The sequence below is a fragment of the Myxocyprinus asiaticus genome, chromosome 46 (assembly GCF_019703515.2).
Source record: "Myxocyprinus asiaticus isolate MX2 ecotype Aquarium Trade chromosome 46, UBuf_Myxa_2, whole genome shotgun sequence".
In the NCBI taxonomy this organism is placed as follows: domain Eukaryota; kingdom Metazoa; phylum Chordata; class Actinopteri; order Cypriniformes; family Catostomidae; genus Myxocyprinus; species Myxocyprinus asiaticus.
In genome coordinates this window covers 31763507-31786581 of record NC_059389.1, presented here as the reverse complement: position 1 = coordinate 31786581, position 23075 = coordinate 31763507, and the positions used below count along the sequence as shown (strand labels likewise).

At 40.6% G+C, this 23075-nt stretch overlaps 1 protein-coding gene across 2 annotated transcripts in view; it reads right to left on the bottom strand.

Annotated features, from left to right (window-relative positions):
* The window catches only part of LOC127435879 (protein inscuteable homolog), a 182543-nt gene that overhangs the window by 2334 nt on the left and 157134 nt on the right, over positions 1-23075 (bottom strand). For both annotated transcript variants that reach the window (XM_051689624.1, XM_051689625.1), the window contains 3 exons: positions 14479-14545; positions 13991-14146; positions 8041-8117 (listed from right to left, as the gene is read on the bottom strand). In XM_051689624.1, the coding sequence (XP_051545584.1) occupies positions 8041-8117; positions 13991-14146; positions 14479-14545 (300 nt within the window). The remainder of the gene's footprint in view (positions 1-8040; positions 8118-13990; positions 14147-14478; positions 14546-23075) is intronic.

Below are 23075 nucleotides of genomic sequence, written 5' to 3'. Positions count from 1 at the left end.
AGAGAGAGAGAGAGAGAGAGAGAGAGAGAGAGAGAGAGAGAGAGAGAGAGAGAGAGAGAGAGCGCGCAACGGAACTCGACAAAATCTCATCTTCCGACCTGATATTTTGATTTTTTATTCAATAAATATATTTGTTTGACAGGGAAGCTGTGCGCAAACAGGAATATATATATATATATTCATTTATTTAAAAAAAATAAAATAAAAAAGCACCCCAGAAAAACAGATGCGTCTAATCAAAGAATGTTATAATTAATTTTAGTATTATAGTTGGATGAGTCAACTCTCCTCTGCACTCAGAAATGCAGTCCAGCTTGGAAAGAAAAAATATAAATAAATACAATAATGTAAGCTTGTTCATGTGTCTTTTTTCCCCTTGTTCCCAGTTTTTTATTATTATTTTTAATCATTATGAACATGTGGGAGATTAGGGTTAGTTGTCACTAAGAGAAATCAGCATAGGTTTATTTTTGAAAGTTAGTTTAGCCACATACCTTAAGGCCTTTCATGAAAAATACTTTTGTCCTAAGAACACAATAAAACCTACTGATCAAATTCTGCCTTCGTAATATATTTGAGTCTTGTCTTAAAGGGATAGTCCACCCAAAAATGAAAATTCTCTCATCATTTACTCACCCTCAAGCCATCTAAGATGTGTATGACTTTCTGGTGATCAGGCCTTTGAAGCTCCAAAAAGAAGATAAAGTCATCTTAAATATAATCCATCAGACTTCAGTGGTTTAATCAATGTCTTCTGAAGCGACCCAATTGTTTTTTTTTTTTTTAGTGAGAACAGAATATAACTCCTTTTTCACTGTATATCTTGCCACTGAAGTCTCTAGGCACAATCATGATTTTAATCTTTATTACACTTCATAGTGCTCCATGCATGCGCAGACCGTTAGATGGCGCAATAGGCAGTGTAATTGAGCTTAAATCATGATCGCCTAGCATAGCCTCTGCTACACCCCATTTAGGAGGGCTTTAGCCCCCTAAAATTTATTTCAGCCCCCCAAACGCTTGTTTGGCTTTTCCCACTTGTAAAGACTGACTATAGCGCTAGCCAACAGTATTGGAGTGCGGGCTGTGAAGGAGCACATCATTGGTTTGACCCACTGAACGAATACGCTTCATTTCCTGCTTCACTTCGCGAATGAGCGAGGATCAGCGTCTTTTCACAGATTGAGGAGGGATGCCGTTCATTTAGCTCTGTAATCTCGTTTAACAAGAAGAGAAATAAACTGGATAAATAAAGAGTAAAAATGACGTTACTTCATTCCCTGCCGTTTCAGATGCCGTGTTTGGCAGCATTGTGTAACCTGGCTCATTGGCTTTCCACGGGAGATGTCACTCTTTTATTGGAATCATACATTTGTTCATTCCGATAACGGTCTTGATGCCGAACGTGCCCTTGAGCTAAAACAACGCAAAACGCAACAAGCAGAATTCAGGTGTATCAAGACACATTTAAAAATGTTTTAACTGACAAGCTGTCAAAGAGGTCCAACTAGAGCATAATTACATTGGAAAATAATTGAAAAACAGCACTGATGGACACAAGTAGGCATTCATCGTGAACAGCCCTAACGCTTATAGTGAAAAAGGCTATGACCAGGGAGAAAGAAAAAAAATCTATCCACATTTCCTTCTAACAAACACTACCTTTCCCAAAAGAAGGAATCAATGGTGGCAGTATTTTTTCTGTTAAGGGTTTTCTTCCCCGTAATTAATATGCCTTTTCAGTTTTTAAAGCTCAATGAAAAGCGCTCTCCGTTTAAAATTGGGCTCATCCGTTTATAGTATTTGACAAACGTGCTAAAATAGTATCACTATTTAGAACACAATTTAAAATCTAATATACACTTAATTACACATAACACAATATACAAATAATAACATACAATGTACAGTATGCAATACACACAATATAGAATACACATACAATAAAAAAGTATATATAGTATATATAAAATGTACAGTAGGTTGTATTGATAGTTAGTTGCCAGTGTTATTGTTAAGAGAGAATATAATATAATAATAATATAATTTATGACAGTCCGGTGTGAGATATAAGAGTAAGAGTAATAAAGTACAGTGCTGATGTATTTTGATCGTGGGAGATCAAGAGTTAAATAGTCTGATTGCTTGGGGGAAGAAGCTATCATGGAGTCGGCTGGTGCGGGTCCTGATGCTGCGATACCACCTGCCTGATGGTAGTAGTGAGAACAGCCCATGGCTCGGGTGGCTGTAGTCTCTGATGATCCTCCGAGCTTTTTTCACACACTGCCTGGTATATATGTCCTGGAGGGAGGGAAGTTCGCACCACCCTTTGCAGTGCTTTGCGGTTGTGGGCGGTGCTATTGCCGTACCAGGCGGAGATGCAGCCAGTCAGGATGCTCTCTACAGTGCAGGTGTAGAACCGTGTGAGGATGTGGCGGTTCATTCCAAACTTCCTCAGCCGTCTCAGGAAGAAGATGCGCTGATGAGCCTTCTTCACAACGGCTTCAGTGTGGATGGACCATGTGAGTTCCTCAGTGATGTGGACACCCAGGAACTTGAAGCTGCTGACTCTCTCCACTGGTGCTCCATTGATGGTGATGGGACTGTGTTCTCTATCTCTTCTCCTGAAGTCTGTCACGACTACTATGTTGCTCGGAACTGCATCCAAGAATTTCACATACTATTGCACTTGTGTATATGGTTGTGTGACAATAAAAGTGATTTGATTTGACTAAAAATTTATTTGGTATTTTAGGGCCACTGTCTTTGTACATATTAATAATGTTTTGTTTGTTTGTTTGTTTGTTTTTATATAGAAAAGACTTTACATGAAAGTAGTGTATTTTTCCTTATATTACTGTTTTTTTTTTTTTTTTTAAGTGATTCAGTTTTTCCTCAGTCATTTGAGTCTCTCTCTGTCTTCCGTCATGAATATGTGTTTACTGGTGTTTTGAAATCACAATGATGGTAAACAGTTATGTTGTACTCGAATGCTATATTTTTTTTACTAAATATCTGATGAAATTCTCCTGCTTTTGATGGAAACATGATAGAAGATGTGTGCAGAATGGCATTGATCTTACTTAATCTTTCCCCTGCAGGCGCTTCGGTCATGTAGCATCCGTGTTATCTCACATAACTCACCAATAGTTGAACCTGATGTGAGTCTGCAGCTGGATGCATCTCCAACTTATGCTGAAGGTGTCTGTGTTTCATGTCAATTTCTCTAAATTTGCAACACGCTCGGGAGCAGTTTGGGTGCAAGTCGCTAAAATAAGGGATAAACCACGTCCCGTCTTGCATTGTTGTTACTGTCAATTAAAAATAACTTCTGTAAGTGCACGTACACAGTAATTTTAATATGTCTATAAAAAGCAGCTGGCTTTCAATGCGTTCATTTAGGTTTATTTATGAGTGGCAAACTCGTTAGGTGACTTTATGTAGGCAATTCTATTCGTTTGGCTATTGATATAGGAACTGTTGTAATTAACTAAGTTTCTTTCATAATGTTTACCCATTTTACCTGTATAAAAGCATGGCAAGCCTAATATATATATATATATATATATATATATATATATATATATATATATATATATATATATATAGTATATAGTCAGAGTTAATGGCATGCAGAGAAAAATCATCTGGAGTTAATTCGCTACTTGCTTCCCTGTGTTCTCTGTCTTGTGTCAGTTCATTGTGGTTGTTCACCATGTTAGGTGTCTGTTCTGTAGGTCAGGTCCAGTCCTGACCTGTTCCTCCAGCCCAACCAGTCTGCTTATCGCCTGTCCTGTACTGTGGCTTTTCCCCTACAGGGTAGTTTTTGTTTGTTTTTGTATTAAAAAAACACCCATACTGTTAAATCTGCATTTGGGTCCTTGTCCTCTCTTCACATTGTTCTGACAGACATTTATTGTGATAATAGGTTTTTTGTGGTGTTCGATGTAACTTTAATCCATAGAAGTTGCAAAATTATTGGTTTTCTTTAACAAACAATTTTAAAAAATAAAAAAGTTCTTTTAAACGGTATCATTTTTTAACATTTTTTTTTTATTATTTATTTTATTAATAGAAAATGACTATTCTGAATGAATATTAGCTGGCTATCTTGAATTATGTAAACACAGTTAAAAAAAAAAAACTGCTTTCAAGATGTACAGTGAAAAAGGAAATACATTTTGGTCTGTTCTCTCCCAAAACCAACTGGATTGCTTCAGAAGACATTTGTTAAACCACTGGAGTCTGGCTAGTGGATTATTTTTATGCTTTTTGGAGCTTCAAAGACCTGATCACCAATCACTTGCATTACATGGACCTGCAGAGCTGAGATATTCTTCTAAAAAATTTTTTTTATTTTGGGTGAAGTAACCCTTTAATATTTGCCAGTGTGGTTTGATTATGTTCACTTTTTTACCCAAGAGCTATTAAAAACTATGATGACAGTGAAAATTTACTCTGGAGGGTAGAATTTACAATATATACACTATATTGCCAAAAGTATTCGCTCACCCATCCAAATAATTGAATTCAGGTGTTCCAATCACTTCCATGGCCACAGGTGTATAAAATGAAGCACCTAGGCATGCAGACTGCTTCTACAAACATTTGTGAAAGAATGGGCCGCTCTCAGGAGCTCAGTGAATTCCAGCGTGGTACTGTGATAGGATGCCACCTGTGCAACAAGTCCAGTCGTGAAATTTCCTCACTACTAAATATTCCACAGTCAACTGTCAGTGGTATTATAACAAAGTGGAAGTGATTGGGAATGACAGCAACTCAGCCACGAAGTGGTAGGCCACGTAAAATGACAGAGCGGGGTCAGCGGATGCTGTGGCGCATAGTGCGCAGAGGTCGTCAATTTTCTGCAGAGTCAATCGCTACAGACCTCCAAAGTTCATGTGGCCTTCAGATTAGCTCAAGAACAGTGCGTAGAGAGCTTCATGGAATGGGTTTCCATGGCCGAGCAGCTGCATCCAAGCCATACATCAACAAGTGCAATGCAAAGCGTCGGATGCAGTGGTGTAAAGCACGCCGACACTAGACTCTAGAGCAGTGGAGACGTGTTCTCTGGAGTGACAAATCACGCCTCTCCATCTGGCAATCTGATGGACGAGTCTGGGTTTGGCGGTTGCCAGGAGAACGGTACTTGTCTGACTGCATTGTGCCAACTGTGAAGTTTGGTGGAGGGGGGATTATGGTGTGGGGTTGTTTTTCAGGAGCTGGGCTTGGCCCCTTAGTTCCAGTGAAAGGAACTCTGAATGCTTCAGCATACCAAGAGATTTTGGACAACTCCATGCTCCCAACTTTGTGGGAACAGTTTGGGGATGGCCCCTTCCTGTTCCAACATGACTGCACACCAGTGCACAAAGCAAGGTCCATAAAGACATGGATGAGCGAGTTTGGTGTGGAAGAACTTGACTGGCCTGCACAGAGTCCTGACCTCAACCCGATAGAGCACCTTTGGGATGAATTAGAGTGAAGACTGCGAGCCAGGCCTTCTCATCCAACATCAGTGTCTGACCTCACAAATGCGCTTCTGGAAGAATGGTCAAAAATTCCCATAAACACACTCCTAAACCTTGTGGAAAGCCTTCCCAGAAGAGTTGAAGCTGTTATAGCTGCAAAGGGTGGGCCGACGTCATATTAAACCCTATGGATTAAGAATGGGATGTCACTTAAGTTCATATGCGTCTAAAGGCAGATGAGCGAATACTTTTGGAAATATAGTGTATATATATATATATATATATATATATAAAATTTTCCCATAAATCTATTTTAAAGGATTATGAACTAGGTTTTTGAAACCACATTAGAAAACAACTGCTCAGGAGTGCAACGACCCATTTACAGGGGTGTGTACAATATATCAACATTCACAGCCCCTTTAACATTTCGCCATCCCACCCCTTTGGGATGATTTGGCACCCTCCTTTGTGTGGGCCCCTCCTATGTGTTGCATATATTGCATATATTGTTTTTGCATCCGTGCATTTGCTAGAGGCAACGTGCATTCGCACATTTAGATTTGTTACTCCAAATCTTTTCGATACTGAGCTATAGCACTTGTGACAACTTGCCCCCAGGCTCCCTTATATACTAAACATGATGAACAAAATGAAGACTTATTGTATTAATATATCTTTTTTATAAGAATAATCATTATTAATATTATTATTTTCCAAAGTAAGGTTCATGTCTCTCAGATGCACAGTGTATACATCAGCATCACAATTCGCTCACTCAGTTTCATTCATTCCTTGCTGATATTGTGCACTAAGTGCCATTCACTATATAGGAAATAGTGAATAAGTGAACGAGTGAGCGCTTTCTGTTGCCGAGCCAGATGCAGATGAGTTATCTGTTTCGCGTGTCCCGAAATGCTTCTAAAACAAAGGCTGTATGCTTTGTTCTTTTTTTAACTGTTTCTCACAATATACAAACTTCCTGACGGAGGAGTCTGCTGGCTGAGAGAATAAATGTTCAGATATGACATGTTAACTTTGAGTCTGTATGGGAGGCCTGCCCTGGCTCCTGCTCCAATTAATTAGGAGCTTAATCACTTGTTGTGTGTTTTATTTGGTTGGCAGCAGAAGGTGGTCTAGTTTGAGACCACATAAAAGGGAGCTTAAAACATAGCTCATTACAGGGCTCTATGGGAGCCAAGATAGATATCATTAAAACTTTTGTACACAGCATGCTGCAGTAATAGAGACACATTTCCATTGGCTGCATGTATTCCAGCTGCAATAACAAAGTCAACACTGTGCAGCCACAGACGCATAAGTACCTGCTACATTTATATGCAACACTTCTACTTTCTAAGGCAATTGAGTGGAAACAAGGTATGCTATATATATGTACACTGTCACAGAGAATAGCCTGCTGCTTATCATAACACTGTCTTAAGACCTGTGTGTAATTATATTACACTATTTTATATTATAATTATATTACAGACAGATATCTGATAACTGATAACACTGTAAATGCAGATATATTTAAATTAGAGCTGTTGGAATTAACGTGTTAATCGCATGCAATTAATTTAAAAAGTTTAACGGGTTAAACTGGTTTTTCTTAATAGCAATTACCGTTTTGTATTACCGTTAATACAGCATAAACTAGCATAAACACTTGGGAGGGTGGAACCATTGTAATGTGTCCACCCGGAGTCATTACAGTGACGGACACACCACAACAGCGCTTCCCTGTCAGTGATAAGATGATGGAAAAAGGAGATCTTAGCGGTATTATTTGATGTACAAAACAAGCCTAGATGGGACTTGTGATAGAAATCAAGTATTTTCAGCGCATTTTAATTACCACTGAAGCATGCCATGAATTACTTGAATTGGTGCTATTTTAGTGCATTTCTGTCTATATTGTGGAACGCTTTGTTTGGAAAATGTTAATAAAGTATTATATTGCTATATATTGTTTTGTTTTCTTTTGTAACATGGAAATAAGTGTATTTTGACAGGAAAATAATTATATATGGTGTCAAATTTCATTATTTTATTTTTCTCCCAATTTGGAACGCCCAATTCCCACTACTTACTATGTCCTCGTGGTGGCACGGTTACTCACCTCAATCCAGGTGGCGGAGGACAATTCTCAATTGCCTCCGCTTCTGAGACAATCCGCGCATCTTATCACGTGGCTCGTTGTGCATGACACCACGGAGACTCAGCATGTGGAGGCACATGCTATTCTCCGCGATTCACGCACAAATTACCACTCATCCCATTGAGAGCGAGAACCACTAATCCCATGTGACTCTACCCTCCCTAGCAACCGGGCCAATTTGGTTGCTTAGGAGACCTAGCTGGAGTCACTCAGCACGCCCTGGATTCGAACTCGCAACTCCAGGGGTGGTAGTCAGCGTCAATACTCACTGAGCTACCCCAGGCCCCCTGACAGCCCTAATTTAAATGTATTCATGTATTTCAACAAACAAAAGAAATTAGAAAATTTTCATATCAGCTGTACATGCAACATGTATGTTTAAGCAAAATGTTAAAATTATTTCGTTACCAGACAGGCCACAAGCACAGAGTCACTGTTGTTCCTTTCTGCTGGCGACCGACACAACTCAATGAGACGAGGAACAGCTAAGGAAATAAGGACTATTATACATGTGTTGTGCTTTTACAATTTCTTTTTCTGTGCTTATAATATAATTTCAATAAGAAACACCAGAAGTGGTAAAACACAGTTCTCTTACAAGCTTTAAATAAATACAAATGTGTCACAGCTTAAAAGGAATAGTTCACCTAAAAATATACATATACAGTATATTTTGTCATAATTTATTCACACTCATGTCATTCCAAACCTGTATGACTTTATTTCTTATTGTGGAACACAGTGGCAGATGATAGTGACTCACTTTACAGTTCAGGAGGAGTATTTACATTTAATCCAACCAATCACAACGCCAGAGTAAGCATATATAAACCACAGCGTACCTCACCGCTGCGACAATTCTTCCGGAATTTGGCCCCGCCCACTTACCCATGAGAGATCCATGCGACAGACTTGAATGACCCACTACTCTGCGTGAAGCATTTGCCCTCAACAGATAAGCTCTTCCTTCGCAATTGTCATGTTATTCAACAAAAGCTACCACAGAAGCTCACTATTTTCATATTTCATGGCAACGGTGGCTGCCACTTTAACTGTTGTTTTTTGCCCTACCTTTTTTTCATTCTAATCTTTCCTCACCGAAGCAGACACTGGCATTGAGGCTGCCTCTGCAAAGCGGCCACTGCTTCAGTGTATACCTGTTGTACAGCTCCCTATGGCTGCATACAGGTCCTCTCATCTTAACTTTCCACCCTATATGGCGTGAGGCTGCCTCCGCGATGGGCACTGCTACGGCTGCACATCACTTGAGCTCTATTACAGCTTTAGTTTAAGGCAAGGAAATCAAATGATTAGCAATTGAATTCCAACATTATTCCAGTGTACTCCAGTGTTTCAATCCTGTTCTCCCACACAGGTGCTTCCTGTCAGCCTGGATTACCTTGCCGTGCAGCTCGTTTTAGGGTGCGTTCCATTCAGAAGTGATCATCCCTATGCCGTATTCCCTTTGAAGACTTTGGAGAGAGAGCTTTGGAGGGCTCAAAGGTGTGGGGCTAAAAAAATAATGGTCATTCGGAAGTCCTTTTTTAGGTAATTTTTATCGGAAATTCTGTTTGAAGCAATCTTACAGCATGACTATTATGATTGTTCTCCCTTCAAAGTGCCTTTCAGAGGGTGATTTATCCCATTTGGAACGCAGGTCCAATAACACATGCAGATTTCCTTTCAAATAACCGCAACTCTAATTTCAAACATCTTTTCATCTCTCCAAACCAGAGCAGACCTTTTAGCGTGAGATCGTTGCCATAGCAGCAGTAAAACAAGTGTAGTAAAAAACAAACAAACATTTTAGTAAGGATGATGATGTGTATTTTAAAAACTGATAATGTATATTTGCCACTGTGATATCAAGTGATGCCCGACTGAATCACGCAGGTTTCACTCTGTGCTGGACAAGAGCTATGACCATATGAGCGCCACACTCAAGAGGTGGATTGTGGGATTGACAATGGCGCAGAGCAAGCTGTTCCCTAGCGTTGCGTGTGGCTTTGAGCGGATTTCTTCCGTGCCAGTGGAAACGCAGCCTGAGAGATATGCACTGCGACAGTGTGCATGAAAGCATGCTTCATTCGCCCCACACATATGCGTGTGTAAGTTACAAGAGGCATATTAGTGCTTATAAAGTGAGATTCGAGATGAAAAGGCTACCATTAAATTTGCTTTGGCAGTGATGCTGAGTCGCCTGACATTTACAGAATTTTCAATGCAGGAAAAACCCTGAAAATGTCACCCGCCAAAGTGGCTAGTAAGGGTGACTGAGTTACCTGCCACAGCCATTTTTTACCCGCATTTGGCTGGTTGGTGTTAATTTCAAACCCTGTTCACAACATTACTGCACAAATGGTGTCCACATAGTGTTTATTAAAGGGGTCATGTCATGAGATATCAAATTTTCCTTGATATTTTGACATATAAGAGATCATTCTACTATAAAAACATACTGTAAATTTCAGAACTCAAAACTTAATCCCCAATGCAATAAAAGCATTTATTGAAACTGAGCTGCAAAAACGCCTCATTCTCTACTTCCTATGACATTTGGGGTCCCATTAATTCATGACTGCCTCTACTGCGAAAAATCATCAATGCCTACTTTACATCACTGCATTGTTGGCCCTGCCCACTGGTGCTTCAGTTCGTAAACTGAGAGAGAGCAAGACAGACAGGCCTAGTGTGGCCTAACAATTCCTGAACACTAAAGGGGAACCATCTGGACTATTTTGAATAATTTTTGTATATAAACATGCACTACACAGACGTCTTTGACCTGCCATGTATCTGGCACTGCTTTTAAAAGATGCGGTGTCAAGTTAAAACATTGCCTCTTGCTGTCATTGACGCGCTCTTTCGCTCATTTGCGCTATTTTTAATTGTTGGTGAATATAAACGTACTAGATGGACGTCTTTGACCATTTTGATGCGTTTCCAGCGATGCGATGTGTGTGTCTTGTTGCACCGTGCTTTGGACTATGTATGTGTGTTTTTTCGGCTTATATCAGCATGAATTGCTTGTGAACCAGTAATAATATGATTCAAGCTTTACAAAGGAACTATTATTGAAGGATGGGGCAGTTAAAAACACTTGGACCCAATTAAAAACATAAGTAAAAATGTTTAATTCATTAATATTTCAAATGTCATGACTGTTTCATAGTTTATGGTGCTGAGTGTTAACAGTTGTGCTTGACAGTTTAAAATATTTGGATGCAATGTGTTGGATGTGCTTATTGTGAATACCCTGAAATTTTGTTTTATAATATTCTGGACCTTGCTCATACTCTTCCGACTGAGTTTCAAATATGGCTGTATTTGAAGGGCTGCACAATGATAGCCAATCATAATAGTGGGCATTTACGTTGAGGTTTTAAGGAGGTGCTTATGCCAAAACTGTGCATTTCAGACAGAGACAGGGTGGATAATAATCATATATTATTAAATTATGACTGTTTTGCTGAAAAAAAAAAAAAAAAAAAAAAACTTTACTTACATTATCAGTAGACCTCAGAGAAGTTATTAAAACTATAAAAAAAAAGAGCATTTCATGACCCCTTTAAATCCAATTCCTAGGCACAAACTCCAAATAAATGTGTACATCCCTATTAAAATGAGACGAGTCATGTCATGTCAACATAATACAGAATTAACTGAATTACTCGCATTATGTTTGGAGAATAATCTACTTCACTCCAAACAATGCCTCTGTATTCTCTGACCCTGCTTTACAATTGTAAGGAGATTAGAATAGTATCTCTCCACTACAATAAAGCTTCCATTTATTCATCTACTTGGACCACTGATCACCATTATGGCTGCTCATGCACTTCAGTTACACAGCTGTATATATGTTACATTCCTTCTATGGCCTGCAGGCCTCTGATGGCTGTTATTTAAGCCTTCTAAATAAGGATAAATTGCACAAGTTTATCTCCCCATCAGTGCAATCAAAACTCCCTACTCTCTATTTGCTATGGACCTGGAAATCAGTATGGTGCACTTGAACTATTACTTTTGCTAGACTCTTCTTCACCTTTGATGGCTCACAGGCCATTGACTCTAGAACTGCATTCTCTATCAATAATAATCTCTACTAGCGTGATAACATATCTACTTTTGTTTCACATGTGTTTGCAGGTGTCTTGCAACACCTAATCATGCTGAAAAACATTATCATAACTTACAAAATCCAATTGCTATTCACTCTTCTTTCAAATTTACTAAGTTTGACATCTTTATAGAAGTGCAGATTCCACAGCAGTGCTTCCACTCCTAGCCCCCTCAGTAACTCCTTTTACCATGCTCTCATTTACCATTCTGGTTCAACCGCTCAACTGCCACAGGAGTGCTATAACTCTGCTCCAAAAGGAGCCCTGCCTTTTTACTGTTCTGGCTTAACTATTCGTCAATTACCCTAATCGTCAGTGCCATTTAACGTTAGGTGTTTCCGAAAATGCACAATTTACATATTACTGTTATATTATCTGTCAATGTTATATTATTCGTAAACACCATTGCTCGAATAAAGCAGCAAGTGTGGCTGCCAATGTTTCTGATAATGGAGACACCCACTATCAGAGTGCTGGCTCGGCCGTGATCTCAGCAGAACACGGATGCCGCCTCAACCTTGAACACTTGCTAGATGCAATGTTAGCTGCTGACTGATGTGATCTATGTTAGATCACGCTTCGTGTTTCTTCGGCTCCATTCATTAATAGTTCAAATCTATTTTCAAGATGTATCGGTGGTGGAAGAATACCAGTATTGACTAGTTGGGTCATAGCCGTATCCGGGGTTGAAGATACTAATGCTGCAATATGTGATACTTAATCTTTTGTGACATCTGATCTTTCCAGCACCTTTGGATCTTGCATTGACCCTTTTGTAGTAATATTTCAGTCACAAAGTCTCTAGTTTTTGTGTGGGTGCCTAAACAGGTTATTTAAGCACCGTGCTAAAATGCTGATATGAAAATTAGAGTTTAAAATGTAAAAGCAAGAGAGCATAGCACGGAGCAGTAAGCAAAGCATCTGAACAGTAGCGAAGCAGGAAGTGAAGCCAATGAGCTCTCATTTAAATTAGTTTTACTTAACTAATTTGTATAAGAGGCAGTGATTTAATTCAGTTCCTGCAAAGCACCCTTATTACCAGCGTGTCACTCCCTGCCCCCTGCAGGAGAATATTTATAATACTGTCTTAATTTCTCCACTACCAAAGCAGTGCTCCACTCCCTGCTCCCACAGGAGCTCCTTTATTATTGTCTCATCTATTCCACTACAGCAGTGCTGCTGCAGGACCATCCTTTAGCGATAGTGGATTAGTTAAGACAATGGTAAAGTATTTTACCATGATTCCACTTAAGCCCTTTTTGTCTATGCTTCACCGTAGCCGTAAAGACCCCTGACTTTGCAACTGCAAGTCCCCTTCTCCTTCAGCACATATTTACTACCACGGTACCTTGCTGCAAAATCCTCTGCTCGGTCAGTGCTTTTAAGCCTTCAACTGATCTGCTCAGGCGTTGCGGATTCCTCCAACGCAATAACAGCTCCCGCGAGAGCTAATTTCCAGGTGGCCGTAACTGACACTGCTTCTACAGTGCTTCCATCTTCACTTAATTTCTTCTCTACTATCTTCAAATTCTATCCCCCATTTTCAATTTCTTAATAATTTCCTACCCCCAGGCCAACCCTAGCGTGAGGCTGCCTCCGCAAGTGACAACTGCTTGGTCTATTATTTGTGGCACTTTGCCCCACTCACACAAAAAAGCTCAGAGAGCCCTCCTTTATGCTGCTTTCTGTTGTATGAGCGGAATCACAGAAATGCCGATTATGATTATGATGATTTTGGGTGAACTATTCCTTTAAATAATATGTTTTTAATTTAAATTTACCAGTTAATAAATTATAAATACATTTAAAAAAAAAAATCCACATTAAAAAGATGCTTGAACAAAATGTATTTTCTCTATGTACTGTACAGTGGCTCCAAAAAGTATTTGAACTATCGCTGTGTTGACTCTGCTAGGACACCTGTGTGAACTTGAGCCGAACAGACTTCATATATCCACTAAAAAAGCACCTTAACAACAGTTGCATAAAATGTATTGCTAAAGTGGCTCAGAAAAGTGAAAAGTTTCATTTGTTTGCAGATGACTTTCACTTTGATATTTTGTTATCTTCAATTATATCGATATTTTGTTATCTGCAATTCTATTCAGACATTGCATTAAGTGTGACTTAAACAGTCCAAATACTATTTTGTAGCCACAATATAAAGACTAAACTTAAGGTTCAGTGTTGTATTTTTTTCTCAGCTATATTGTGAAGTTTGTAGTTTTGCTTCATACCCATGTGTTGTATGGCAGTCTGAGCAACCAGCGGATCTCTGCTGAGACGGGCCAGTGTGACGACAGCTTTCTGCTGGACTCGCTCACATGCTGCACTTTCTGATGGACTGAAGGATGACGGCTTCTCATTCAGCAACACAAGCAGCTGCTCGATCCCTACAGAAAACATTTATAACACTGAACACCAGTGGCTGCTCAAACTCTACAGCAAACATTCAACAACACCAGTGTGACATTAGGCTATATGTGATACTAAGATGCTGCATATAGTGCATCTTAATTTTATGTAAAAAATGCATAGAAATATAAGTTACAATCTACATCAATGGTAAACATTCCATTATCTAGATTTTATATGTTAGGTGCTAATCTATTTTACATTTTGAGAAGCAGAGCAACATTACAAAACACTACAACAGAAAGGGTAGACACAATATTCAGAAATTCAACCTATATATCATTGATTTGATAATGTTATATTTCGATACCTTTTTCCTGAAGCACTTCTGAACTGCACTGCTCCAAAACAGACAGATTCGCAAGAATTGTCACAACCTACAGGGATTGAAGTATTGTGTCATTTTTATTTGTCATCATCAATATGATTGTCACGTTTAAATGTGTTTTTGTTCATCTTTTGATTTCATGTCTTATGTTAATAGTTTAGTTCCTGTTTTATAGTCATGTGTTCATGTCATATGATTTCCTGTTCCCTCATGTGATCTTGTCATGTGATCCTGTCATGTGTTTCCCCTGTTCATGTGTCTTGTTTTCATAGGTTCATTGTTTAAGTATCTTGTTAGCAGTCTTGTCTTTTCATTAGTTAAAGTTTATTAGTCTTGTTATTTTGTTTATAGTTTAGTCTTGTTATTGGTTGTCATTGTCATGTGTTTGCCCATGTCCATGTATTTAAGCCCTCATGTTTGCCATTGTCTTTGTTCAAGTCCTGTTGTTGTAACATTGTGTCAAGTCCTGTTGTTGTAACATTGTGTCAAGTCAAGTCAAGTCAAGTCAAGTCTAGTCTAGTCTATATCTGTTTTGTTTTCACTTTGGAGTTACGGTTTTGGATTTCATGTTGTAAATAAAATGCACTTGGGTTTTCTCACTTCATCAGCGTCTTTATCTGCCTGTCATTGCTAAGCAACGTTACAGAATACCTGACCTTCAAAATGAACCCAGCAGTTCAGCTACTGCATCTTCACAAAGGAAACCTTTCCACTGAAGGATATGTGGAGAACTTCTGCGCTCTGGCCTGCGAGGTTGGTTTTAATGAGATCACCCTCAAAGATATTTTCCATGCAGACTTGAATGAGCCGGTCTCCTCCATGATGCCTGGCGGTCAGATTACCCTCAGTCTGGCTCAATACATTGACTATGCTCTTATGCTGAGCGGTTCTTCATTCACTGCTTAATTGCAGATGAGGAACTCAGCAATTCCACAGCACCCGCCATGCCAGAACTCACTTTCATGATCACCACACCACAGACCAAAGTCATGACCACCATGTCAGAGTCCACCATCAAGGTTGCCACGCCACAATTCTCCATCATGGTCGCCGAGCCAGGGTCCCATGTCATGGTCGCAGAGCTTGCGCCACCTTCTGCCCCGGATCCTGAGTCTGCTCCATGCTATGTCACAGTCACGCCTGAGTCTGCTCCATGCTACGTCACAGCCACGAGCCAGCGCCCGCGCCTGCCACGTTCCACGAGCCAGCGCCCGCGCCTGCCACGTTCCACGAGCCAGCGCCCGCGCCTGCCACGTTCCACGAGCCAGCGCCCGCGCCTGCCACGTTCCACGAGCCAGCGCCCGCGCCTGCCACGTTCCACGAGCCAGCGCCCGCGCCTGCCACGTTCCACGAGCCAGTGCCCATGCCTGCCACGTTCTGAGCCAGCACCCACACCTGCCATGTTCTACAAGCCAGCGCCCATGCCTGCCATGGCCAATGAGCCAACAGTTAGGTTTCTAGAAGGACCAGGGCGAGGCTGGGTGGCCAGCAGCCCCTCCCCCTGAGTGCGGCGAGGATAGTCGAATATGTCGACGTCGAGTGTTATCGCGTCTGCTTTTTTAGACAAAATTGACCCGCAGTAGCTGTTGGTTGATATTAACTTTTTTTTACAAAGAAATTACGTAAACTCTGATTGCAAACTGCTTTTTTAATTTCCAAAATGATGTCGCTGTGACAGATACGAGGTCAAATATGATCTAACAATGATCTTATCTGATCAAGACAACTATATACGATATAGCAGGAGGAACCGATCCCGTCTCCACCACCGCAGTGCATGGACTCTTTGTGAAAGGATAAGTGAATAAAAATAATGTCATACTGCTAAAATGATGTCTTTGCATTTTTTTGAATGCAGTAAATAATATTGTTCAATAAAAAACAGCTGTTATTAAGTTTGATATGGAATATGATCATACTGAATTAAGAATATTATGATTTATTGTATGTGGGTTAATAATTTAAGCAGTAAAGACACATATTGCATTTCTAGTAGTAGTTTTTATTTTTATATATCACATTTCTTAGGCTTTAGAAGCGTGTTAAACATGTGAGGATCTGTATTCATCAACCTGTTACATGATTATACAGGCTCATTATACCAAGTTTAAACTTATTTTGCTGAAATTTCAGAAAAGAACCCACAGTATTTCTTCACTGTAAACCATAGATAAACCATTTATAATAACTTTTATTAACATTAAAATACATTATTACATTCTATAAAGCTTAAAAGATTATTAAAACTGCAGCGCTGCCTATTTCCACAATTGAAATATGCTGCACAAAAAAAAAAAAAAAAAAAAAACAAACAAACAAAAAAAAAAACCCCGGAAGCACGGTTTCCTGCGATGTGACATCAGAGTAATTTAACCTATAATGTATTGAATGTCACAAGAATACGGGTTGCTTGAGCATTTTGAGAGTTTCATCACAGGACACGGGTCTTGTCTCACTATCTGACCTTTTTATGATTTAATACGGGACACAAAGCCTTCAGTATGGGATGTTTCGCTCTTTGCTAAAATACAGGACCCCAAGATAAAAGGTGTCCCATATGGGACATCGTAATTTCGGCCAAGGTACAGGACATCTCCGTTAAAACAGGCAGCAACAACACTAGCAGCAACAAACATTGCATATGCCTCCTCTCCCATTTTAAGCCATTGTCTGTGAAGAATGTTCATATTTGGATACTGCCATCATGAAAAGCATAATCAATGGTAAAATATCCATCGCTAAAATATCATGCATGGTGAATATACGCAAGTTTGCTGTGTTACCATGACAACTAATGTGCAAATGATAGCAAAAGGATTGTAGTCTGAACAGAAAAAATCTGATCTAGCCACATATAACTTGCAGTTTGAACAGTCACTCAAATGAAAATAGTATTTGTGGAAAAATCTGATTTTCCTGCAGTGTGAACAAAGCCATAAAGTTTCACTACTCACATCGTGCATGGCACTGACTGCTGAACTAACATGTTACTTGCTTTGCATTGAGCTGCACACTGCTCCTCTCGAAATGTGAGTCCCGCCTTCTTTGATTGGTCATCTCAAACGACATTCATGAGCAGCGTTAAATCACTAACATTTCTACTGTGAACCTATTTACAACTTGAAACTTACTGTGATTTAAATCATTGTTGTTATTATTATTAAAAGCATGTTTTGTATTGTTAGCTGTGTGAAAACCTGTAAATGGCATATATTTCTGTTTATGTATGTAGATAGATATTTCTATTCATAGCTTTCTCTTCTTCTTCTTCTTCTTCCTGGGGTTGTGTAATAACACTTAACATTATAAAACGTTTTGATCAAAAAGATTTTGATCTTCAACAAATCAACATTCCATGGTAAATTATTCTTATTTAAAAAAACAAAACAAAAATCATTCTGTTCTTAGAGTGCCACCTTGTGGTGGAATAATGCAAGGACACCACATATTGTGTCATCGCGTTTGTGTTTGAAGAATGAGTTGAACGAGTTGAATAACGTGAAAAAAGAGGAAGAAAGAAAACTAGTGCTCAGAGCAAGATCTTCCCCTCTTAAACTCAGCAAAAAAGAACTTTCAACTCTCACTTTCAACTGCTTTTATTTTCAGCAAACTTAACAAGTGTAAATATTTGTATGAACATAAAAAGATTCAACAACTAAGACATAAACTGAACAAGTTTCACAGACATGTGACTAACAGAAATGGAATAGTAACAGTCAGTATCTGGTGTGGCCACCAGCTGCATTAAGTACTGCAGTGCATCTCCTCCTCATGGAATGCACCAGATTTGCCAGTTCTTGCTGTGAGATGTTACCCCACTCTTCCACCAAGGCACTTGCAAGTTCCCGGACATTTCTGGGGGGAATGGCCCTAGCCCTCACCCTCCGATCCAACAGGTCCCAGACGTGCTCAATGGGATTGAGATCCGGGCTCTTCTCTGGCCGTGGCAGAATACTGACATTCCTGTCTTGCAGGAAATCACACACAGAACAAGCAGTATGGCTGGTGGCATTGTCATGCTGGAGGGTCATGTCAGGATGAGCCTGCAGGAAGGGTACCACATGAGGGAGGAGGATGTCTTCCCTGTAACGCACAGCGTTGAGATTGCGTGCAATGACAACAAGCTCAGTCCGATGATGCTGTGACACACCACCCCAGACCATGATGGATCCTCCACCTCCAAATCAATCCTGCTCCAGAGTACAGGCCTCAGTGTAACGCTCATTCCTTCGACAATAAACGCAAGTCCGACCATCACCCCTGGTGAGACAAAACCACGACTCGTCAGTGAAAAGCACTTTTTGTCAGTCCTGTCTGGACCAGCGAAGGTGGGTTTGTGCCCATAGGTGACAATGTTGCTGGTGATGTCTGGTAAGGACCTGCCTTACAACAGGCCTACAAGCCCTCTGTCCAGCCTCTCTCAGCCTATTGCAGACAGTCTGAGCACTGATGGAGGGATTGTGCATTCCTGGTGTAACTCGGGCAGTTGTTGTTGCCATCCTGTACCTGTCCTGCAGGTGTGATATTCGGATGTACCGATCCTGTGCAGGTGTTGTTACACGTGGTCTGCCACTGCGAGGACGATCAGCTGTCCTTCCCGTCTCCCTGTAGCGCTGTCTTTGGCGTCTTACAGTACGGACATTGCAATTTATTACCCTGGCCACATCTGCAGTCCTCATGTCTCCATGCAGCATGCCTAAGGCTCCTTCACGCAGATGAGCAGGGACCCTGGGCATCTTTCTTTTGGTGTTTTTCAGAGTCAGTAGAAAGGTCTCTTTAGTGTCCTAAGTTTTTATAACTGTGATCTTAATTGCCTACCGTCTGTAAGCTGTTAGTGTCTTAACGACCGTTCCACAGGTGCATGTTCATTAATTGTTTATGGTTCATTGAACAAGCATGGAAAACATTGTTTAAACCCTTTACAATAAATATCTGTAAAATTATTTGGATTTTTACCAAATAATCTTTAAATACAGTGTCTTGAAAAAGGGACGTTTCTTTTTTTATCTGTGGTCACGAGCCACAATACATCAGTCATTACGTTACTTCAGGATTAATGTGTTGCTTAAAGTGCAAGCAAAAACAGTATAATAACAAAATGAAAGCGCTGGGGGAAAACGGTTCATCGTTTCTGCGCTTGCCTTTCAGAAAGTCGCACGGTATAAAATAATTTACATTTTCTGTTTTGATAAATAGTCGTGCTTGAAAAATCCAAGCGCTCAAATAAATAAGGGTAATAGATTTGCATATCATATAAAGTAAATATTTTTAAACCAACAATTATTTGAAATGTCATGTGCAGGCAAATAAGATTCATGTTGAAATCGAGCAGGGTCATAGGACAAAAAACAATCTAGTAGCGTGTAAAGGCGGTGTGGGATGTGGCATTCTGAGGTGCCTGTTCTAGTCATGCTCAATCACAAGAATTTTTTTGCATCTATTGCATTTTCATGCAGGACTGTTTGCGGCACACACTGCAAAAGTTAAAATGTTTTGCTGCTGCCATGTGTCAGGTGACTAATCAACTGATTAGTTTCTTTCAGAACAATCAGAAATCGCTCCCTATATTGCATAGCATTCACTATAAAGTGGACGAATGTCGCTGACAGCCATCATCTGCCCACAAATCACATTTATTTAAGCTAAGTTTAGTTCGTGGTTAAACTTTTTTATGGAGAAGGGGAAAAAAATGAGTATAAAAAAAATATATTAACATATTAAAATGTATTCGGGGAAGAAGCAGCAACTATGTACTTACTTTGGTCATTTGGATGCAAACAGTTTTGAATAATGACGCAGAGAGCCCAACTCTGACTCTTACGTAGGTTCGTGGAGTGAACTCAGCAGCATAAAGTATGTTTTACATTTTCTGGCATCTTGGTAACCAACATTGCTGGAAAGTGCTGATTTACAGCTTTTTACCAACATATCAAGTGGTACATTTTGGCGTACTGTTGAATGTTTATGTACACCAGTAAGCAGTTTCATATGTGCTACCAATGTACAAAAACACAAAAGCTGTGCACCCAGTTGAGCTGATAATATATTTGTTAAAGTGTTTGCATGGTTGTAGTTTCTGTTAAAAAAAACATTGCACAATAGAGTTTAAACACAACAGTTTACGAAAACATCCTGGTTACTTTCATAACCTCTGTTCCCTGATGGAGGGAACAAGACGTTGTGTCGATGTAGTGACACAAGGGGTCGTCCTTGGGAGCCCCAAACACCTCTGATCTTTGAGAAAAGGCCAATATGAATTGGTGAGTGGAATTTGCATGCCACTCCCCCGGACATACGGGTATAAAAGGAGCTGGCTCGAAACCACTCATTCAGGTTTTGTGCTGAGGAGCCGAGAGAAGGTCCCAGCCATTTCAGCGTGTAGTTCAGTGTTGTGGCAAGAGGGATACAACGTCTCATTCCCTCCATCAGGGAACGGAGGTTACAAAAGTAATCAGGATGTTCCCTATCTGTCACTCACTCGACGTTGTGTCGAAGTAGTGACACTAGGGGTCCCTATTCAAAATACCACAATAAGCTGAACTGTGTTACGTGGACTGGCGGTGCAAGACAGGCAGACCACTGTGTGCCTCATAGCCAGCGCACCAGGCCGTCACGTAACCTCACCAATGCTCCTACGAGCGTCAAAAGGTCCCCTGCAACTCGGGCACAAGTCGACTGGCCAAAAAAATGGGGACAGGTTAGCCCAGCCATGTCCTCTTCACCTATACAGGTGCACCGCAACGTCTTATCCACCTGGGGAATCGCAGAGTACCCCCTGGCAGCCCCAGCATCGAGGGTAGTGAGAGCGGAGGAGCTCAGAGACCGGGTCTGGGCAGTGAAAGGTCCCTGCCGTGACCTTGTGAGCTCCTCATGCACCTCCGGGAAGAAAGGGACCGGACCGGGGCACGGCCATGAGCGGCGCTCCGGGGCCCAGGAACCAATCATCAAGCTGCGAGGGTTTGGCCAACGCACACAGATTCCCGGGCAAGCATGGCTGACAGCTGCGTGTCAGCCTGCAACTGGGCGACCGCACATGAAGGTGGGAGCCCAGTCGAGTCCTCAGCGTCAGCCCATTCTCCGATGCTGCAATCGAGAGCTCATCCACTTCACGAGCGCGAACTCGCCTTGAGACGAGCTGGCAGTCTCATCCCAGCGAGGCAAAGGAGCATACTGGGGAATGGGAGGTCCGTGGGGAGTTACCCGGCAGAGTGGCTCCCATTGGGGTCCCCAAATCGCCCCCAGTGCTAACCGACGTGGCCTCAAACCCGTAGGTAGAAGGACCGAGCCGCTGGGGTGGCTTTTTCCTCTAAGGAAGGAAAAAACTGTGACCGCAATGTTGCCATGGTCACGCTCTCATAGTGAGAACATGACCCATCCATGAACGCTGTCTTAACGTGGGCAGCGCCCAAGCACGTAAGACCGCTATCGTGGCCATCGGAAGCGGAGAGGTAACAACCGCAACCAGGAAATACACACAAACGGAAAGCCATCTTTAAAAAGACGCTCTCCGTTAATGCCACTCTTTTAGAAGGGAAAATATACTCTTTCAGTAGGAAGAATATACTCTTTTAGCTGCTGAAGCGCCCAGGGACGTTCTCTGCACTCCACCGTTGCAAGAGGGGGAGAAGCCGCAGTAATGCGCCGTAAATCCAACAGCTTTTCGAGGTGAATGGAATGGCAGAGGATTCAGCTCGCTGAACACAACCACTCGGCTCCGAAGGGAAAATCTGAATGAGTGGTAGCGAGCCAGCTCCTTTTATATCCGTATGTCCGGGGGAGTGGCATGCAAATTCCACTTGCCAATTCCCATTGGCCTTTTTTCAAAGATCTTTTGGGGCTCCCAAGGGCGACCCCTAGTGTAACTACATCGACACAACGTCGAGTGAGTGACAGATAGGGAACAGTTTTATAAGTTAGAGGGCCACATATGTTTATTAAAGAAATACATATTTGTATGTCATAGGATATCATAATTCGATATCAATTTCAAACGAATGTGAAGTTACTATTTACAGTTTAATTTTTTTAAAGTCCATAAGTATTTATCTTAAGCACTCTTATTTTAATGTTTATTTATTTAATATGTATTTCTGTTAACTTAATAATGTATTTATCTGATTTACAAGGAGTGGCTGAATGTCAAAATATTAATGTTAGTATTCTTTGAAGACATTTCTTGTCATTTGGACAAACAGTAAAACAGCCTGTTTAATTCCATATTTCTAACTGCTTAAAAATGCCAAATTGATGAAATTTTACATGTGACCTCAGAATGTTACTTTTTCCATGTTTTTTTTTACAAGTTTGAAAATTGTGCTCACAAGATACAGGCTAATTAGTCATTATAGGCCATGCCCAAAACATATTTGTTTATATATTTGGAATGATTCAAAATATAAAAATTCTTGTTGTAGCACCCCATAGGGGTGAAATTGTACGAAAATTTGCGGACGTCTTCTAAAGTCCTGTTGACTAAGTGTACCAAGTTTGGTTACTTTTGGAGTTTGCATTGAGTAGATATTGATCAATTACACAAAATCGTTAATATCTTTGGAACGATTTCACGTATCGACATTCTT